The sequence below is a fragment of the Ammospiza caudacuta genome, chromosome 28 (genome assembly GCF_027887145.1).
Source record: "Ammospiza caudacuta isolate bAmmCau1 chromosome 28, bAmmCau1.pri, whole genome shotgun sequence".
Lineage (NCBI taxonomy): Eukaryota > Metazoa > Chordata > Aves > Passeriformes > Passerellidae > Ammospiza > Ammospiza caudacuta.
In genome coordinates, this window is record NC_080620.1 from 4,578,078 (window position 1) to 4,597,672 (window position 19,595).

Genomic DNA, 19,595 nt, shown 5'->3' on the forward strand with positions numbered 1-19,595 from the left:
AATGGTGGGGAAGTGTCACAGACAGGTGTGAGGAGAATTTAGGAAACAAGACCTGCCCTGGAGAGATGTGTGTGTCTTGGTTTGGAAGGACAGGAGTCTGCTAAGGAAGGCAGGAGCCTCCCCTGAAATGGAGAATGTAAACCCTCCCCACCCCTCTGAATTGCTGTAAATTTTAAATTAAGGGGCTCTCAGGAAAAATATGGGAGTAGGAAATAACAGTTCTTTAATAGGGAAGAAAAAACCAATAAAAGGATAAAATAAACAATGCAGTACACTAGAGGAACACTGACAGGGTCAGAACCCAACCTGACACCCTGTGGGTCAGGGTGTTGGCAGCAGTCCCATTGGAATTGTGGCTCAGCCCTCCTGCAGTGTCAGGGGTGGTTCAGCTGGAGCAGGGATCCTGTAGAGAAGGATTTTGTATATTCACACACTTCATCCATGGTGCATAAACTCCATTCAAACACAGGACTCTGTCTGGTCATCATCAACTTCTTCCTCCGAATCCCAACAGCGCCTTCAAAGCAGGAAGAAGTTCGTTCTGATAAGAGAGCAATAAATTCTTTTTCTCTGAAAGATTGAGGTGTCCTGTGGCTGCTGTCTCGCTGCAAGCCCTTTCTGTTAAACAAAGCATCTTACAGAGCATCGCTTCTATTTTAACAATTTTTATAACCTAAAACTATATTTAACACAGCACTTAAGAGAATTAATACAGCATCACTTTCTAACACAACACATATAACATTCATTTCAATATTTGCAAAAAGCCAGTCATAAAATAAATGCATTTTTCACAATAGCCACCCATGTTCTAGGACCACCGGCTTGCTGCCTGAATAGCACAGGCACAGCTAAAGGATTTAGACTTCCTTCTTTGCAAATCTGGTGTCTGACTTCATCCCAGTCTGTTAGCTGAAAATTATCAAAATATTTTTGTGTGCTTTCTAATTTTGGGATTAATGCTGACGAATTTTCAGGGTTTAGTGTCCCAAACACTGCGGGGGAAGGACTCCGGAGCTATTTTGGGAACAGATTTTTTTTCGAAATTCTTTTGTGTTGGGTTCAAAGGGGCAAAATAATTCTCTGCCTGTGCTGTATTTATGAAAGCAGCTGTCATATTCCAGCCTCCCCCTCCTTTGTGTGCGTGGATGTGGCTGTGCGGGCGAACCGTGACACAAAGTAGTCCCACTCGGTGCTAGGAGCGGGGAAGGCGAGAACGCGGAGGGACATCAGGGATCGGCTGTGCAGCGTCACGCGCTGCGGAGGGATCTCTCGGTGAGATCTCTCTAAATGTGACTCCCACAGCCCCAGCTCTGCCCCCTGCCCCGTTATCCTTAACCCTGCTCCCTCATTACCTCTAAATCTGCCCCAAATTAACCAGAACTGTGCCCCCCACAACCCCCAACTCTGCCCCAAGTGACCCCAAACTCTGCCCCCCAATTAGCCTGAACTGTGTGTGCCCCCCATAACCCCCAAACTCTGTCTTGGGGGAAGGGTTAAGGGTAATGTGAGGCAGATTTGGGGGTTATGGAGGCACAGTTCAGGCTAATTGGGGGGCAGAGCTTGGGGTCACTTGGGGCAGAGTTTGGGGTCATGGGGGGACAGAGTTTGGGGGCACTTGAGGCAGAGTTGGGGGTCATGGAGGGGAACAGTTCAGGCTAATTGGGGGACAGAGTTTAGGGTCAGCTGGGGCAGCGTTTGGGGTCATGGGGGGCACAGTTCAGGCTAATTGGGGAGCAGAGTTTGGGGGCACTCAGGACAGAGTTTGGGGGCACTTGAGGCAGAGTTGGGGGCTGTGGGAGTCTCATTTAGGCGTAACATGGGGCTGTTCCCCCCCCACTCACCCGGCTCCGACTGCAGAGGGGGGGTCCCGGCCGTGCCCCCCTCGCTCAGCCTGGTCCCCGGCCCTTGGCAGCCCCAGGGAGAGGGGCTGGAGGACTCCCCCCCGCTCGGGGGGGCCGGCGAGGAGGAGGACGAGGAGGCCGAGTTGGAGGAAGGCCGCGTCAGGGGGGGCTGCTCCCCGCCGGGGCTGCGGGCTCTGCCCCACACCGGGGGATCCCCAAAAGGGTCCGGCGAGGGCGCTTCTCGTGGCGCGGGGCCGCTGAAAACGGCTGAGCGGCTGCGAGCCCGGGGCGCGGCCCCCGCGTCCCCCCAGAGCCCCTCGGCGCCGGGGCCGCTGAAAACGGCGAAGTTGGGGGGCTCGGGGAGGCGGCCGGAGGGGCTGCGGGGCCGCGGGGTCCAGGGCCGGGAGTCCGGGCAGGGGCCGGCGCGGGGTGCGAGGGAGAGTCGAGCCCCGAGTGAGTCCAGCCGCGGCTCCTCCACGCTCTCCTAAGGGCGCCGCGACCGCGCCATGCGACCCCGCGTCACCGGCGCCGCGCGCCGTCTCCACGGCGACGGGGCCGTAAAGCGCGGCCGCGCGGGTGTCGCAGCCGCTCGGCGGGCAGTGCGGCGCGGCCCAGCGGGCCGGGGAGCCGCGGCCATGGAGATGCCGCTGCCGCCCGACGGTGAGGGGGCATCAGGGGCTGCGGGGGGAACGGGGGGCGACCGCGGGAATGGGGGGAGAGCGGGGGATGACGGCGCTGCTTCCCCACAGACCAGGAGCTGCGGAATGTCATCGACAAGCTGGCGCAGTTTGTGGCGCGGAACGGGCCCGAGTTCGAGAAGATGACGATGGAGAAGCAGAAGGAGAACCCCAAATTCTCCTTCCTCTTCGGGGGCGACTTCTACGGCTACTACAAGTACAAGCTGGCCCTGGAGCAGCAGCAGCGTGAGTGGGGCCTGCGGCTCGGGCAGGGCCGGCTCGGGGCTCCCTCCCTCGCCGGCCGCGGGGTCTCGGGGTCGGCCGGCGGAGACACTTTTGTCTCTTCTGGGCTCGTCCTGCTCCGCCGGGACCGGTTTGCGGCGCTCGGGGTTCCCGGTAGATGGTTCAGCGCTGCCCGCGGCTCCTCACGGCCCCGGTTGTGGGTTTGGAGGCGGGCAGGGGGAGCCGCAGGGACGGGCGGCGTGGTGAGACGGAGCTCGGCACCTGGAGAGCCGGAACTCACTCGGCTTGTCCTGGAGTTGTCCCTCTGGAAGTGCACAGGGAGTTGCTGACTCTCCTCTTTGGCACCGGCCACCTGTGATTTTGCGTTAACCGTAGAATCATAGAATGTGCTGAGTTGGAAGGGACCCATCAGGATCATCGAGTCCAACTCCTGGCCCTGCACAGGACACCCCAAGAATCCCTCCAAGTGTCAGAGCATTGTCCGAGCAGCTCTGGAGACCCCTCTCACCCCCTCAGAGCGAGGGTCTCTTTGGAACTGGTGCCATTTTCACCCGTGGGCTGGTGGTAGCAGGTTTCTCTGGGAGGTTTACTTTCAAAGTTTACTCTGTCTGATAGTGTTGTGCAAGCAAAGCCAAGATATCGAGGCTTCCGCACAGATCCAGCCCCTGCCACAGCCCTCGCTGCCGCCGGCTGCGCCCATCCCAGCCCCTCAGGGCACCCCGTCTGTGGAGGAGCTCATCCAGCAGAGTCAGTGGAACCTGCAGCAGCAGGAGCAGCATCTCCTGGCCATGAGACAGGTTGGTTTGAGATGAGCACTCATCTGGTGTGTCCCGGCCTGTCAGTGGGATTAGGAGTGAAGGGGGAAAGGATGGTTTAGTGCTGAGCAGAGCTGGAGGTGAGGAGAAGGGATGTTGCTTTCCTTACTTTTGTTGTGTGGCAAACACCATTGTTCCCCTAGAATGGATGTGTCTGATGTGTAGGTTGGGTTATGATTGCATATGGGTTATGTTATTATGGGATGAGTGATCTGTGATTAAAACCTTCTATTTGCTCTTTGAAAAATCTTGTTAGTTTTAGAGTGGAATAAATTGTGACTGCTTTAACCTTGGTTTGATGCTGCAAATTGCTGGGAACTGCAAGATATTCCAGTTTGTAGTATTCTGACTTATACTGGAGGGGAACTGTGTGCTATCAGCTAGCTGATTTTTGCAGATGTTTAACTGTTAAAGCTGCTGAAAACCAAACTGAAGAGTTCATTGTGCCTTGGTTATGTTCCTTATGCTTAAGAGTTTTTGTAATTATTTTTTATTACATGATAGATTTTAGAAGTAGAAGTAGAAAAGTAAACTGGAAGTGGAGAAGTAAACTGGATTTCTCCAGGAAAATATGAAGAGTCTTTTCTTTTCAGAACGAAAGAATTGAAACATTTTCATGAAGTCACAGTGCCTGTAAAAGATTTTGGTTTTTGAGATTGCCACTTAGGTCCAAGAGGATAAGGATACAGCAGCTTCATTCTTTAAAAGAGTTTTGGCTGTAATGTAATTCTTTCTCTTTTTTTTTTTTTCCTTTATTTTGTTCTTGTTTTATTCAGGAACAAGTCACATCAGCAGTAGCCCTTGCAATCGAGCAACAAATGCAAAAAGTTTTGGAGGAAACCCAGTTAGATATGAACGAATTTGACAACTTGTTGCAGCCAATAATTGACACTTGCACAAAAGATGCAATCTCAGTAAGTGATCTGAATCTGCACAGGGATTTGGTGGCACTGTGTGTCCATTTGAATTTTGAGATTCTCTGTACATTACCAACAGCTTTATATCCATGTTGTGTGGCAGGTTAGATGAAAGCTGTTACCTGAAAACCTTCCTGCAGTTATTTCAGAACTATAGGAAGCCTATATCATGGGAACACATTAGACTGACTAAAAATATTTTAAAATTTGCTTTTCTAAGGCTGGCAAGAACTGGATGTTTAGTAATGCCAAGTCTCCTGCTCACTGTGAGTTGATGGCCGGGCACCTGCGGAACCGGATAACGGCGGACGGAGCTCACTTTGAGCTGCGCCTGCACCTCATCTACCTGATCAATGATGTTTTGCATCACTGGTAAGAATTCAGTTCTGGGCTTCAGTTTGCTGTTTTGATCAAGTTTTTCTCCTAGATACAGTGTTGGTTTGACTAGTCACTTCATATTTTATTGTTTTTATCAGCTGTCCTTAGATGTCCATAGATTTGATCTAGTGCTTTAGTAATCAAATTTAGGTAAAACCATTTTACCTACTTTGTGTATTTTTCCTCCAGACAAGATTTTACAATAAAGTCATTCGGGAGAGAACACTCTATTTCATGATTCCGCTACTTTTAGTATAGCAGAAGTTGAGATTAATTGAATATTCCAATGCACTTGGTGTTATAGTGAAGAAGATAACTCTGCCCATTCCTTTCTTGAAGCCAGAGGAAGCAAGCACGAGATCTTCTGGCTGCTTTACAGAAGGTGGTGGTGCCTATTTATTGTACCAGTTTTCTAGCAGTGGAGGAAGATAAGCAACAGAAAATTGCCAGAGTGAGTATCTGGTTTTGGTTTAACTTTGACTTTTGCTTTGTTAGGTTGGTGCTGTGTAAATTCACAAATAGGCAGGTGCAAGAAGGTGAGTGAGATTTTTCTAGTCTGATTGTTTTCATAAAGTTTATTATAGAAGGTGCTCTAGTACACATTTAAAATAGAACTTCAAAGTCCTTAGGCTTTATTTAAGAGTTATCACAATGATGAATGCATCTGAATCTTTAATAATTCAAAAATAATTAGAAAAATCCTAGGTCTTATGAAAAGCTGAAGACACAAAAATGCTGTGGCTCAGTATTTCTTTGATTGTTCATAATTTCTAAAATCTTTTCACTCTTATTCATGCAGCTTCTTCAGCTATGGGAGAAAAATGGGTACTTTGATGAGTCCATTATTCAGCAGTTACAAAGCCCAGCTCTTGGACTTGGCCAGTACCAGGTTAGCCACAAAAATATCAGTTTTCTTATTTATACAAATATTTTGAAAATGATTTTCCTTTTCAAAGTATAATGTTAATTTTTGTCTCCCTTCCCCTCCCTTGAAGTTGCTTACAAGGGATTACAAAAAATAATGTAAAATATAACCTTGCTATTTCAAACATTCAATAATCCAGCTGCTGATGTGGCCCTGGATACAGGATACAGACTGATACAGTCCTGTACATATTTGACAGTGTCTTGTATGGCAGGGAGTGTTTGGTTAAAAGGAAACAAGGAAACAGGGCTTTAAATTGGATACATTGAATATAAAAATTGTAGTGGCAGCAGGAACTTTTCCTTTTTATTATTAGTAATGAATGCTGTTGGTTTGAGCTGTATTGGAAAGGCAGTACTAAAGGTGGTGGGTTTCAGCTCGCAGAGAATGTTTTGGAAATCTCCACAAAGCTTTGTAATGACACTGGGTGGTTCTGCCACCATTATCCTGCATCCTCAGGCATTTTTTGGGAGAGAGGATGAAGGGCAATACAGGGAATTTGGAACAAGTGGATAAGGTGGGTGTTGTAGGTTCAGTGTTCACTTGTTCTTAATTTCTTTTACCAGGCAAATCTGATCACTGAATATGCAACGGTTGTCCAGCCTGTGCAAGTGGCTTTCCAACAGCAGATTCAGAACCTGAAAACTCAGCACGAGGAGTTTGTGAACAGTTTAACGCAGCAGCAGCAGCAGCAGCAGATCCAAATCCCCCCCCTAGAGAACGAGGTGAAATCAACACCCCCACCTCAGGCCCCCACAGCAGCCCCAGCCTCAGCTCCACCATCTGTTCCAGTCACACAAGCAGGTACTGACCTGACCTGGGACCTGTGCAAAATTCACTGGCTGACAATGTTATGCCTTTTTTTTTTTCCACTCCTATTACAGCGACTTGAGTGGGTCGCTGCTGGTGAGAGAGAGATGGTGAATTTTGTATCTTGATTAGAAGGTTTATTTATTAATATATGATATAATACATTATAGTTATACTAAATAGAATACATAGAGAGAGGTTTGCAGAGCTGCTAGCTAAGTTAAGAAAAGATAGAGAAGAACTCACAACAAAGTTGTGGTTAAGGACTCAGTTTTTTGGCTTGAATTGGTGATTGGCTCTTAATTATAAACATAGAAAATGAGCCAATCAAGGTGTTTTTGTTGCATTTTTTAGCAGCTGATAATAATTGTTTACTTTCTCTTCGGGGGCCCTCTGGCCTCTTGAAGACGCAGAAATCTGAAAGAAAGGATTTCTGTAAAGAAATGTCTGCGACACACTCCTTTTTAAATAATGAGCCACAATGCACTGCTGGTTTGGTTCAGGCAACAGCTTGAATCTGTTCAGAACCTTGCAGCAGGTGCAGGTGGATGCTTGAATATAAAAAGAACCAGAGATGAGTGTTAAATGGATCAGAAATCCTGTCTCCCAGTAATTAGATTTCTGCAGAAGGAATTAATCTGGAGCCTGGTGTGCTGATGTTTTATTAACTGCAAGTGATTTTGATGCTGACAATAGTCTCTAAATTGTTCCAGATGATGGTAAATCTCAGCTGCCTCTGGCTGGTTCTACAGAGTATGACACAACTGGGTCTGGAGTGCAGGATCCTGCCTCAGGTGGACCACGTGGGCCTGGATCTCATGATCAGATTCCCCCAAATAAACCACCCTGGTTTGACCAACCTCACCCTGTTGCGCCGTGGGGTCAACAACAGGTAAGAAACAGTTCTAAAAACCCATGTGGAGGTTTAGAATGACTGTCTTGGTTGTGGAGGTTGGGAATGACCACCTTGGTTGTGGAAGTGCAGTGAAAAGCTAGAGAGTTAGAAGCTGTGAAAGTTATAAATCCAGATTTCAATGCTAAGTTTTGTTATTCTGAGTGCAGTTAAAGGCAAAATGTTAATCCTATTTCAGTTTGTTTACCACCACAACTACGGTGGTATTCCTATGAACAAGAGCTGTTTGGTTCAGTAACAGTTTGGTCTTTTCCCATCTTTTTTCTGAAGTTGCAGTCATTCAGACTCGTATTTGAAATGTTTTTTCACCTGTGCATGGGCTGTATTTCTTTAGGAAGGTATATTATTGTGTTCTTCATTCTTGTAACCTTTTGTCATTCTGAGTGCAGTTAAAGGCAAGATGTTAATCCTATTTCAGTTTATTAACCACCATGCTATTCCTATGACAAAGAGCTGTTTGGTTCAGTAACAGTTTGGTCTTTTCCCATCTTTTTTCTGAAGTTGCAGTCATTCAGACTCGTATTTGAAATGTTTTTTCACCTGTGCATGGGCTGTATTTCTTTAGGAAGGTATATTATTGTGTTCTTCATTCTTGTAACCTCATGACTTCACCTCCAGGGACCACCTCACTGTCCTCCCTGGAATAACAACCACGAAGGAATGTGGAACGAACAGAGAGATCAAGGCTGGAACAATCAGCGAGAAACACCTTGGAACAACCAGCCTGATCCTTCATGGAACAACCAGTTTGAAGCACCATGGAACAACCAGCATGAACAGCCTCCATGGGGTGGGGGTCAGAGGGAACCTCCATTTCGAATGCAGCGGCCACCTCACTTCAGAGGCCCATTTCCTCCACATCAGCAACATCCCCAATTCAACCAGCCCCCGCATCCGCATAATTTCAACCGCTTTCCACCTCGCTTCATGCAGGATGATTTTCCACCTCGCCATCCCTTTGAAAGGCCTCCTTATCCTCATCGTTTTGATTACCCCCAGGGGGATTTTCCTCAAGGTAAAGTGTGTACCAGGCCAGGTTTTCTTGTGTTGTAATGCTGATTGCCATTACAAAATTATTTAGTGATTTGGGATGACAGTTGTGGATTGCTGTGATTTTCCTTAGTTTGGGAGTTTGGGAAGCTACTGCTAAGAACTCAGTAGGAAACACATGCAGAGTTGGATGCTTCCTTGCTTTTTGAGTCTTCCCTAATGAATAAGAAATTGTAGTCCAAATTCAAGTCAGCATCTCTACAGGCACCTCTTTTGCAACTACTTTGCTTTAAAAGTAGGAAGTTCAAAGGTGAGAAGCAGCATTTTCTTGTAAATTTAACCACCTGCACATCAGCCCATAGGTGAGGGCTGATGAGAGCTGTGACCTGTGTAGATGGAGGAAGATAAGAGGAAGGCTGAAAGGATTTATTCCTGTACATACACTCATTTGTTCTTTCTTTTTATTTTGGCTGCCAGGCTCTCTAGTTTTCTGCATTTAATGTTGTGTGGCTTGGTAGTGTGTGGTGAAACGATCCTTACCTCCAGTTCTTCCTCCTCATTGGGCTTGTTCTGTTGTTGGAACATGGGAATGTGTAGGAGTGTAACCTGGTGCAGCTTGCCTGGCCAGAGGTAGTTTCCATTTCACCTGCTGGAGTTGCTGTTACTCTGGAATGATCCTTGTCAGTGTGAAGGCCAAAGATCACCCTGGTTCTGTGTGACAAGTCATTTAGAAAATAGGAGTTTCTGTGTAGGAGTTGCTATGTTAATCCTAAAGGTTTCTCAATTTTCCGAGTCCAAAAATGGTTGAAAACCAATGGATTTGAGTCCTTTTGACCACAGTATGTCCCAAAGGAAGCAGTGGCTTGGGGCTGAGCTATCCTGTTGTCTAGAGAGTGTGGCCAGGGAGGTAAATGCACTGCAGGGACCTGTAGCCAGCCTCTGGTCCTTCATTTCTGGTGCTTTGCTGGATCTGCTGAGATTGGGTTTTAGGATAAACGCAGTAATTAAAGTACATCTCTGACTGCCTTCTTTCTTTAATGGCTAAATAAAACATTTTAACCCTCCCACTCTGCAGAAATTGGACCTCCTCATCATCATCCTGGTCACAGACTGCCTCATCCTGGTATCAGCGAGCATCCTCCCTGGGGAGGGCCACAGCACCCAGATTTTGGGCCTCCCCCACATGGATTTAACGGGCAGCCCCCTCACATGCGGCGCCAAGGGCCCCCTCACATGAACCATGATGATCCCAGCCTGGTGCCAAATGTTCCCTACTTTGATCTTCCTGCTGGCCTGATGGCTCCACTGGTCAAAGTAAGTGCTTGCTATGGGACTGATTCAAACCAAGGCACTGGTGGGATTGAAAGATCCAAAACCTGTTGTTGTTATTAGGGACAGTTCAACATTGATGTGTATGATTTCAAATCCTTCCATTCCACAAGCAAGTTTAGGGTATAAGAGCAGGAGTAGTTTGGGGGACTAAGTAGTGGAAATGGTGAGAATTTTTGTGTGTTGTTTGCTAGAGGAAGCTGGTTGAACCCACAGTGTGAAAGAGCAATTTATCCTTGCAAGTTCAACCCTCTTTGTAGGAAATGGAAATCCCCAGTCATTTCCAGATGACCAGAGAGACCTCACAGATCTGATGGGGCCACTGTTTTAGTTCTTCATAATCAGAATTCTCTTGAAGATGTTTTACAATATCAATGTTATATATACAAAGAGAGATAGAGAACAGGAAACATACATCAGCATCTTCAGGGATAGTTACATTTATGTATTCTGTATTTGAGATGAACACCAGTTTGTGCCAGGCTCCATCCAGCACAAAGGTGGATGAGATTTGCATTTTATCTACCTGGTGATCCACTTAATACTTCAACCTGTACAGTGCAGGCTTTTCTCAGAGAGCTCACAATAGTGATAGCATGAGGAAGCACTGGTTTGTCTACAGAATCCTTATTTCCAGATCATTTTTTATCCAGTATTGAAATTTGAGATCTCTACAGCTAAATCTGTATTTAACTCTTCAGGTAGCCTCCCCACGACACATGACACAAATGTAATTTGTTTTGTTTCTGGCAGCTTGAAGATCACGAGTATAAACCTTTAGATCCTAAAGATATTCGTCTTCCACCTCCAATGCCCCCCAGTGAGAGACTTCTGGCTGCAGTTGAGGCATTTTATAGTCCACCATCTCATGACAGGCCTAGAAACAGGTAAGAGTAGGTGTAGGCAATAAAATGGTAAGGAAAATGCTCTAAGATGTTGCCTCAAATCATGGAGTGCCTCCCTCTCTTTTGCCTGTGTCTTGGTTCTCCTAATGCTGTTGTTGTATTGCAGCTGCACTTGCTGTTTGATCTTATACTGAGATTTGTGAGACAGTTTTCCCAGACCCTTTTTTATGTACAAAATTCTGTGAAAATCCTTAAGGTCTCCACTGAAATGGAATTTACACGTGTGGGTTCTGTGTGGTTGATTTGTTGCAGTGAAGGATGGGAGCAGAACGGACTGTACGAATTCTTCAGAGCTAAAATGAGAGCAAGGCGGAGGAAAGGGCAAGAGAAGAGAAATAGGTGAGAGTTCCTGTGTGCCACCTTCTGCTCTGTGCTGTTCATCTGGAAGATGCTTGGGCTAAATGCAGAGGGAAAGTCTATTCAGCAACATGCTGATGGAAGAATGAGTTTCAATGTGCTGGAATTTCTGTCTAATCTGCAGAAAATGGACACGGCACAGGTTGCCCAGAGCAGCTGTGGGTGCCCCATCCCTGGAAGTTCCCAAGGCCAGGTTAAACATGGCTTGGAGCAACCTGGTTTGAGGAGGGTGTCCCTGCCCAATGGCAGGGGTTGGATGAGCTTTAAGGTCTCTTCCAACCCAAACTGCTTTGTGATTCTGTGAAATCACAAAATCACAAAGGGCTTGGAGCAACCTGGTTTGAGGAGGGCGTCCCTGCCCAATGGCAGGGGTTGGATGAGCTTTAAGGTCTCTTCCAACCCAAACTGCTTTGTGATTCTGTGAAAGAGTTTTTCACACTCAAGCTTTCACTTTCCCTGCAGAAGTAGTGCTTGTGTGTAATTTGAATTTGATCAGGAGTAGATTTGTGTTTGTGGTGCTTCTCCATGGAATCTCAGTGGAGTTTCTCTGCTCATTTGTGCAGTGGGCCCTCTCGGTCTCGCAGTCGCTCTAAAAGCCGAGGCCGTTCATCTTCTCGGTCTCACTCACGATCTTCAAAATCATCCGGCTCCTACTCGAGATCCCGCTCCCGCTCTTGCTCTCGGTCGCGATCCTATTCTCGCTCGCAGTCCAGGTAGGGCACAGGGGGCTGGACTTTGGGAAGTGTGGGAGTGGGGAAACCCCAACCCTGGAGGCTGACCCAAGGATCCACGGGGTTGCTGTGGTAACTTGTGTGCTCTCCCTTTCAGAAGCCGCAGCAGGTCCCGCTCCTCGCACAGCCGCTCGCGCTCTCGGTCCCGGTCTCGCTCCAAATCCTACTCCCCGGGGAGGCGGCGCCGGTCCCGCTCTCGCAGCCCCACTCCTCCGTAAGCTCTGCTTTGGTTCTGTCTCCTTTCACCTGGGCTGTTGGAACAGAGCCTGCAGGGGCTCTGCCTCCTTACCAGGGGATAATCAGCATTTCATCAAAGAGCAGGAAAGATGATGGAGAGCAGATCTAGAAACAATTTATCTGCTAGATGGGCTTGTAGAGAGAATATTACTCTATTGTGGTGGCTTTTTATTTTAACAAAACTGCATGCTGAAGTGAAAACTGCAAAACTGTGAAGTCTGTGTATACCTTCCTTGGGAGCAGGAGTAATTCTCTGTGTGCTCCATTGGGAAGAGCACAGTTTCTCTTCCAATCTAGAAATTCTGTGTGATTCTGTGTGTGATTCTGTTTGATTTCCCTTGTGCTGAGAAGCAGGTGATGTGTTTCTGGCACCTCAATAACTGCATAATCTGATGGCTGTAGTAAAGAATAGCTTAGTAGAGTGGATAGAATTGTGTTGGATGTTAATGCTTAACAGAATAGAACTGACTGTGTTTTGTGTCAGAATAACATCACTGGTTCTAAATTTGTTGTTCTTGTTTTCTTAGTTCTTCTGCTGGTTTGGGCTCCAGTTCTGGGCCTTCTATACCAGAATCGAGACTTGGAGAAGAAAATAAAGGCCATCAAATGCTAGTGAAAATGGGTAAGGTGCTGTTGTAGAATCTTAGACAAGCCAAGAAACAAAATTAGACACCGAAGTCTTAGATGTAATTAATTAATGCATGTTCATAAGGAATTATTCCTTGGCATTCCAAGGTCAGCATAAGAATATTCAGAGATGTAAAATACAGAAGACAGGGATGTGAGTTTGGCATCAGATAGAACTGACCCTACCTGAAGTATTTCATCTCCCTGCAGTGCAGGTCAGCAGGGCTGACTGGACAGATTGGACTTGCACTGCTTTTCTTCTTATCCTCCTAACAGTTTTTAGGGATACTGCTGCTGTCAGCTCCTAGAATCTCTGCATATTAATGCTTGTGAGATAAATGGGACAGTTCATGTGCTGTTTCAGGTTGTCTCTTCCCATCCTGCTTTATCAAAGTGATGCTGTCTTTGGTTGTTTCCAAAATGTGTTTGTCTTCATAATTATAGTCCTAAAAAAAGCAGTGAAAGGATTGCAATGTTGTGTCCTTGCTGCAGGATGGAGTGGATCTGGTGGATTGGGAGCCAAGGAGCAAGGAATCCAAGACCCAATTAAAGGAGGTGATATCCGAGACAAATGGGATCAGTACAAAGGAGTGGGAGTTGCATTGGACGACCCTTATGAAAACTACAGAAGAAATAAAAGTTACTCATTTATCGCACGCATGAAAGCCAGGGATGAATGTAAGTGAATGTTTCTCAGCAATTTAGAAACCTCTGTGGACTTCAAAGTGATTTTTGTAAACCCAAATCAAAATAGCAGTAGCTCTTAATTTTTTCTAATGTAACTGATACAGTAAAACAGCAGGTAAGTGGATGTGTACTCTGATTAACCCAGCAAGTTTTTCTTTTTAGGCATTGTGTTGTGTTTTAATTTCTGAAATGTTAATTAATAAGTGTGTTCTGTGTAAGTCACTTGCTGGCTGCAATACTGAGCACCTGCATCTTTGAATATTCCCGCACAAAAACTTGAAATAGTCACAAAGTTCGTGGAGGGGGAGCTGTGCCACACAAGGGACAGCTGCAACAGCAGGGAGGTCCTTGTGGTTGGAACCAAGTTAGGCAACACTTACTGTTTACCCCTGCCCTAGTCAGAGTTTTCTACCATTAGTATCACATTCTGCCAAAGCCAGAATTTGTAATAAATTCCCTGTAGTGCAGGAAGGGTTCAGAAAAAGACAATTACCCAAGTGATGGATTTTTGCAGAGTCTGTGATACATTGAACATTGGCACTTGCCAACAGCTAAAAGGAAAACTGGCATGCTCAATGAAATGTCACTGCTGCCTCTAGATTGGTGGAATCAAATGGGTTCAAATAAAGCCCATAAGGAAAAATTCCTTATTAACAGAACCCTCATTCCACCAAACACTTCAGACAGCTTAGGTAACTGCAGAATGTGTAAGAGCTCTTCTCCCTGTTGTTTCAGTGAAGCATGAAACACAAGACCCTTCACCATTTGAATAAGGCTCTCTGAAGAAACATGTCTTGCACCTTCTGCAAAACATTAAACTTTTAGAAATCCCGATTAAAGTCTGGACAGAGTGACAAATTAATTACTTTTAAAACCATGGTGAAAAATTGAAAGCTATGACATGTACTTCAATACTTGTCAATTAGTGCTTAAAAAAGGCCAGGTCTCACTATGACACGTCTAGCAAGTTTAAAAATTCCCATTTATCTTGCAAAACTTTCTAATTAGTTCCCCATTTTATAGCAGAATTAAACCCCACTCAAGCTGTTCCTGATGCAGGACTGTGCCTCATTCATTCCTGTGGAATACAGACATTATGTGATGTGGTTCTATGTTCTCTAGTTCCATAATATATGTTTATTTCTCTCAAAAGGTTAATTCTATTTGAAGTGGAGGGGTGCTGCCTTGGGATCAAGTCAGACTGATGCTGAGCAGTGTATCCTAATGTCTAAATGGGGAATGAAGCATCTAGTTCCAGTGCAGGTGACCTCTGAGCACTGTGCAAGCTTTTAGAACCTTCCAGTCACCTCCAGGCCCTGCCCAGCAGCTGCTGCAGCCACCACTCGGGGCAGGACACAAGGGTCACTTCTCTGGTAGCTTCCCCAGCACTCTGAGGGATGGGCAATGCTTTGTAATGGAACAGAGTCTTTGAGCTTTTTATATTTTTGTATATACCCTTTAATAAAAGCTAATTAGTTCAATAGAAGAGAATCCATTTTCTCTGCTCTACACGTTTCTATCAATGAGATGTTCTTGGAAAGTTGCTGTAATCTAAATGAAAAAAAGAAACAAATCTTTTGTAACTGTTTCCAGAGACCACCAGCTAGAGCTGTTAGGCCCTTACACTGCACTTCCACTCCCCAGGTCTGCCCCTTTTCCAGTTGTTTGTTTGTAGAGCAAAATCCCTCTTAAAACCATTCAGTTAGTATGGTGGAATATCAGTTTGTTCTAGATCTACTGTAGTTGTGGAACTGTACCTGTCTGTGAATCAGCATACAACACCTGTATGTTACCAACTTGTGAATGTTGTTGTTTTGCCTTCCAATAAACAATTTTTTTAAAATAAAAAATGCAGCTGAGATTTCCTGAAGCTTGGTTATAGGCCTGTCTTGTTTTGAATTTATCTTAATAAACACACCCAAGTGTGTGTTTGGGTTTGTTGTAATCTGACAAGGCTGATTATACAGAAATGCTGTTTGGATAATGGCACTGAAGTCAGGATATGGTAATTTTCTGCTGTGGTTGTATTTCTCAGGGGCTGTAGAACAGACTTTCACTTCTACCACCATCATAGATGAGATCACAGATCTCACAATTCACTGGATAAATGTGAATGACTTATCATTAATGACTTATCACTGTGATGACTTATCACAGTCCCATTAGGCAGAAGTGTTATCTTGATGTCTCTTGCTGACATAGTCTGGCTGAAGGTTCCTGTGTATCCCTGTATTGTGTACACAATATTGAGGTATAGAAAAGTAAATTATATATAATAATTAGCAACTTGTACTAACTAATTTATACTAACCTAGCAGTTTGTATGAATTCTTCCAATACAGTTTATAACCTGTTATCTGTGCAACTTGGAAAGGTTTCTTGTTTCAGCCTTGGAGTTGTGAATATAAATGTCACTTGAAGTTCAGTAACTGTCCAAGCACTTAATTTCTCCTGGGCTCTCTCCGAATTTCTTCAAGTGCTTGCTCAATTGTTAGAGGTGGGGATTTGTGATTCTTGATGTACTGCAAAAAAAAAAAAGAGTTAATAAGCTAATGTCTTCATTATGTAGATTATTATTTATTAAATAGTAGAAAGCAACTAATCTTCATGTCAAGATACCTGCACGTTTCTGTACTAGCAAAGAAAAGTGACCCTTCTGTTGCAGCATCTGAATGACCCCTGCTCATTTGAGGACAGCTAAATGCTACAGCAGAAACCTTAATCTTTAAAAATTATGGCCTCCAGCAGGACTTGAGTCTTTTTTTTTTCCTTTTAAACTTATTAATTATTCGTATGCAGAAAAACTAGGTTTGCTGTCAATACCGCAAGCGTTTGTAAAGGAATTCACGCTCGGTCTCTGGTTTGTCATAATTACCTCTTTAGCCTCTTCCAGGGTATGGTAGTGGAACTTCTCATGCTCCAATGACTCCACGAGGGCTGTGTGAAGGTGGTGAACGTTCTGGACAAACTGCTGGGTCAGCATCAGGTGCTGCTTGCACATGGTGTGTAAGACAAGAACCGAGGGGCTGTACGCGGTCAGGGCTGTGAGAAAGGGACAGCAAGGGCTGAGCAAACCAAGCTGGGCTCAGGTGCAGAAAATAGAGTGAAAAAGAAGAATAAATGTGGTTTTGGTACCTTCTACTGCATCCATGCTGATGACATGACTGGCAATTGGCACTGGGTCGATGTAGCTGGTTCCAGTGGGTGGGCTGAGCACTGCAGTGGGGTTTGCTGTGCATGGGAGAGATCAGAATTACTGGGGGGGGGACAGGGGAAATGTTTAGTGCCACTGCCTGGTTCTTGTGCAGTTTCTAGGCACAGCAGCTGCCCTAAAAGCACAGCACAGCCTAACAGGCTGAACTCACCCTTTGCCCAGCAGTAGGTGAAGGGAGGCTCTGCTGTCTGCACTGCAGTTTCTGTGACGGTCACTTGGTGGCCCTGGCTGTGCTGTTTTGGGGTGACCAGCAGGGATGACCCTGAGGATGGGTGTGCTCCAGGAGACCTGCAGCTCTCAGCATGTTCCTCTACAGATTCCCTATCTGTTGCAGACAGAGACTTTTCAAAATCTTCAGAATATTCTGAATTAAGAGTACTTTTGTTCTGATTAGGATAATCCTGTTTGTGTGGAGGGAAATCTGAGGAAACTCCACTTAAATGTTCAGAGATTTCAGCTTCAGAGACACATTTTTCAACTTCCTCTTCAGAAGAATCTTCCACACCAGTTATTGCACTGGTCATTTTTAGAGCAGCCTGGTCCTCTTCCACCAGCAATTTATCTTTTTTCACATATTTGTTTGATTCTTGAGTAAACTGAATGTCTTTTCCCTGTAAAAGTGTTTATTTTAGAACCTCCAAACTCCACCGAAGGCAGACTGGGAATATGTGCTAGTGGGGAATTTCTACTTACTTTCTGCTTTAATTCTGCTGACTTACTGGTAGTATCTGGTGCCAAATCATCAAGGCTCATGATATTCAGTCCAAAGTCTGCAAACAAATGACACCTACACATGAGAATTTGCATGAAAATTACAGTACACTTTCTTGTAAGTGACAAAAATGGGGGAAAAAAAATCCTTCTTCAGTACTGAAAAGTAATAGCAATCAGTCACTGATTCTTTAACTTCATAGAAACTCCTAAAATTTCCTCCTTTGATCAGCTGACAGTCCTGAAGTTCAAGAGATTTTTTCTGCCCCTCATTTCCAGCTGTTCTCACTCTGACCACCCATTGGTACATTGTGCCACTGATAGAGAAAAACTACTTTAAATGTTCTAATTGTTTTGACATCATAATGTCACCCAGGGCAGCATCATTAATATGAACCCATTAAGTCAAAAGCTAAGAAAAATACAAACCTATTACACTAGGAAAAAAAATAAACAGATCAAGATAATCACTTTGATCAGGCCTTGGTTTGTGTGAAATTTCACCAGTGAATCCTATTTGCCCATGTTTATTTAGAGAATTTATCAGGAGATTATCAGTACAATTGATACTGAGAAAAAACTTACATTTCAAACTGCTGCTGGATGGATCTTCTGCATCTTCAGCTCCTTCAGAAAATAATTCATCTAATGACTTTATTTCACTTCTGTCACTTTCAAGGCATTCTTGGATGTGCTTGGTGTAGCCTGCTTTAGGCAGAGCACGCTTTACAGTGTTGTCCTTTGTGGAAGATGACAGCAGTTGAGATCTCCTGGTATGTCCTGACAGGTTTCTGCTGGTGGGTGAAGGTGCTGGTGAATTAACTCTACCAAACACGCTTTTCTCTGAGTCTTTGTTGTGAGAAGAAGATGCTTTAGATAACTCTGCTGATGAAACTTCCTTGTGAGGTGGAGGAGCCTTTCCTGATGGAACTGGAGTCTTACTCTTTTTGAAGAACATGAAAAAGAGATTTATGTGTTACTTCATTGTTATGTGTAGATTGCTAAAGGGAGAACAAATCATTGTGGGTAAAATAGAGTAACTTTAAGATATTAAGATGTGAACCTGAAACCTATCATGAGCAAGACACAAATGCAAATTTAGGATTTAGTTGCTAGTGTTATTTAAATAAAAAGCAACCAATTAAGACAGTTATATGAAAGCATTAATAAAAATACATAATCCAGCAAAGTTTGTATTTACCTTTCTACCTTACTGAGCATCACTTACCAGAACCTTCTGATTCCCACTTCCACTGGAAAACCCCAAAGAGCTCTCCATCAATTCTCTCATTTCCTCTTCATCACTATCCAGATCAAGCTGTTGTTTAACCATAACACTCCTTTTAGGGCTTTGCATGCTTTCCTCTTCCCCAGAACAGGCATCTCTGCGGGTCCCAATCCCACTGGTGGCACCATAATTCTTCCAGTACCTCCTGCCCCTGGCGCCACCTTCATGCCCAGAGGCGGATGAGCTGCACTCCTCATCCAAAGCCTTCAGGCCCGAGTCAGTGTTCTGCAGTTCCAGGTGCTTTTTTTGAGCCATGATTTTGCTTTCTAGCTGTGCCACTTTGTTCAGGACGGAGTTTAGCCGCGTGTGGGCGGCGCTGTCCGGAGCGCTCGGGGCTGCCCGGCTGCTCCAGGCCCGCACGGCGCTCCCCGGCCCCGGGCAGCGCTGCGTCCCAGCGGCGTTTCCATCGCACACCTTCAGGAACCTGCCCTGGTGCGACGGAGTAATTCCGGCGCTCTCCAGATCTGTGTCCGCCAGCGTTAGGTCACCAAGGGTGCTGCTCCTGCGGGGTACACGGCTGTGGCCCTGCCAAGAATCACAGAGTTACCGACCTTAGGAAAGACCTGACAACTCCGAGTCCAACTTTCGACTGATCCTGTTGTTAACCGGACCAAAGCACTGAGTGCCACATCCAGACTTTCCTTAAACATCTCCAGGGATGGCGACTCCACGGGCAGCTCCTTCCAGTGTCCGACCACCCTTTCAGTGAAGAAATCCTTTCTGATGTCCAACCTAAACCACCCCTGTCACAGCTCAAGAGTGTCCCCTCGTCCTGTCGCCGGTTCCCTGGAGCAGAGCTGGCTGCACCCTCCTGTAGGGAGCTATAGGAAGGGGCTTGTACAGATCCCTCCCCACACAAGACCGGCCCGCGCTGAGGCTGCCCAGGTACAGACTGAGACAGGGACCGGTGCCTCACCTGCCATCGGGCCGCGGGTGCCCGAGAGATCGCGGCCATCCGGGACGGAGCAGGGTGGGACAGAACGCCGTCCCGGGGCTC

At 45.7% G+C, this 19,595-nt stretch overlaps 3 protein-coding genes across 5 annotated transcripts; 1 reads left to right on the top strand and 2 right to left on the bottom strand.

Annotated features, from left to right (window-relative positions):
- Nucleotides 1-200: 200 nt before the first annotated feature.
- Nucleotides 201-2,481, bottom strand: LOC131568786 (translation initiation factor IF-2). Its single transcript, XM_058820859.1, has 3 exons — nt 2,368-2,481; nt 1,845-2,325; nt 201-517 (listed from the first exon to the last, which is right to left on the bottom strand). The coding sequence occupies exons 1-3, from the start codon at nt 2,479-2,481 to the stop codon at nt 375-377; spliced, it is 738 nt and encodes a 245-aa protein (XP_058676842.1). The 3' UTR covers nt 201-374.
- CHERP (calcium homeostasis endoplasmic reticulum protein) lies at nt 2,480-15,295 on the top strand. 3 transcript variants are annotated; one of them, XM_058820923.1, is made up of 18 exons: nt 2,480-2,504; nt 2,594-2,767; nt 3,380-3,561; nt 4,356-4,493; nt 4,717-4,868; nt 5,214-5,325; nt 5,674-5,763; nt 6,366-6,603; nt 7,323-7,501; nt 8,141-8,537; nt 9,588-9,826; nt 10,595-10,728; nt 10,999-11,085; nt 11,667-11,816; nt 11,932-12,048; nt 12,599-12,693; nt 13,191-13,376; nt 14,539-15,295. In XM_058820923.1, exons 1-18 carry the CDS (start codon nt 2,480-2,482, stop codon nt 14,541-14,543), a joined length of 2,700 nt encoding a protein of 899 aa, XP_058676906.1. In that variant the 3' UTR covers nt 14,544-15,295. The 3 variants fall into 3 exon arrangements, with proteins under 3 accessions (XP_058676906.1, XP_058676905.1, XP_058676907.1); XM_058820922.1 differs by lacking the exon at nt 14,539-15,295 and having other exon boundaries at nt 13,191-13,384; XM_058820924.1 differs by lacking the exons at nt 2,480-2,504; nt 14,539-15,295 and having other exon boundaries at nt 2,676-2,767; nt 3,421-3,561; nt 13,191-13,384.
- On the bottom strand, nt 14,319-19,182 carry C28H19orf44 (chromosome 28 C19orf44 homolog). The gene is made up of 7 exons (XM_058820925.1): nt 18,539-19,182; nt 17,896-18,253; nt 17,293-17,369; nt 16,751-17,210; nt 16,521-16,616; nt 16,261-16,427; nt 14,319-15,907 (listed from the first exon to the last, which is right to left on the bottom strand). Exons 1-7 carry the CDS (start codon nt 18,851-18,853, stop codon nt 15,827-15,829), a joined length of 1,554 nt encoding a protein of 517 aa, XP_058676908.1. The 5' UTR covers nt 18,854-19,182; the 3' UTR covers nt 14,319-15,826.
- Between the last annotated feature and the right edge of the window lie 413 nt (nt 19,183-19,595).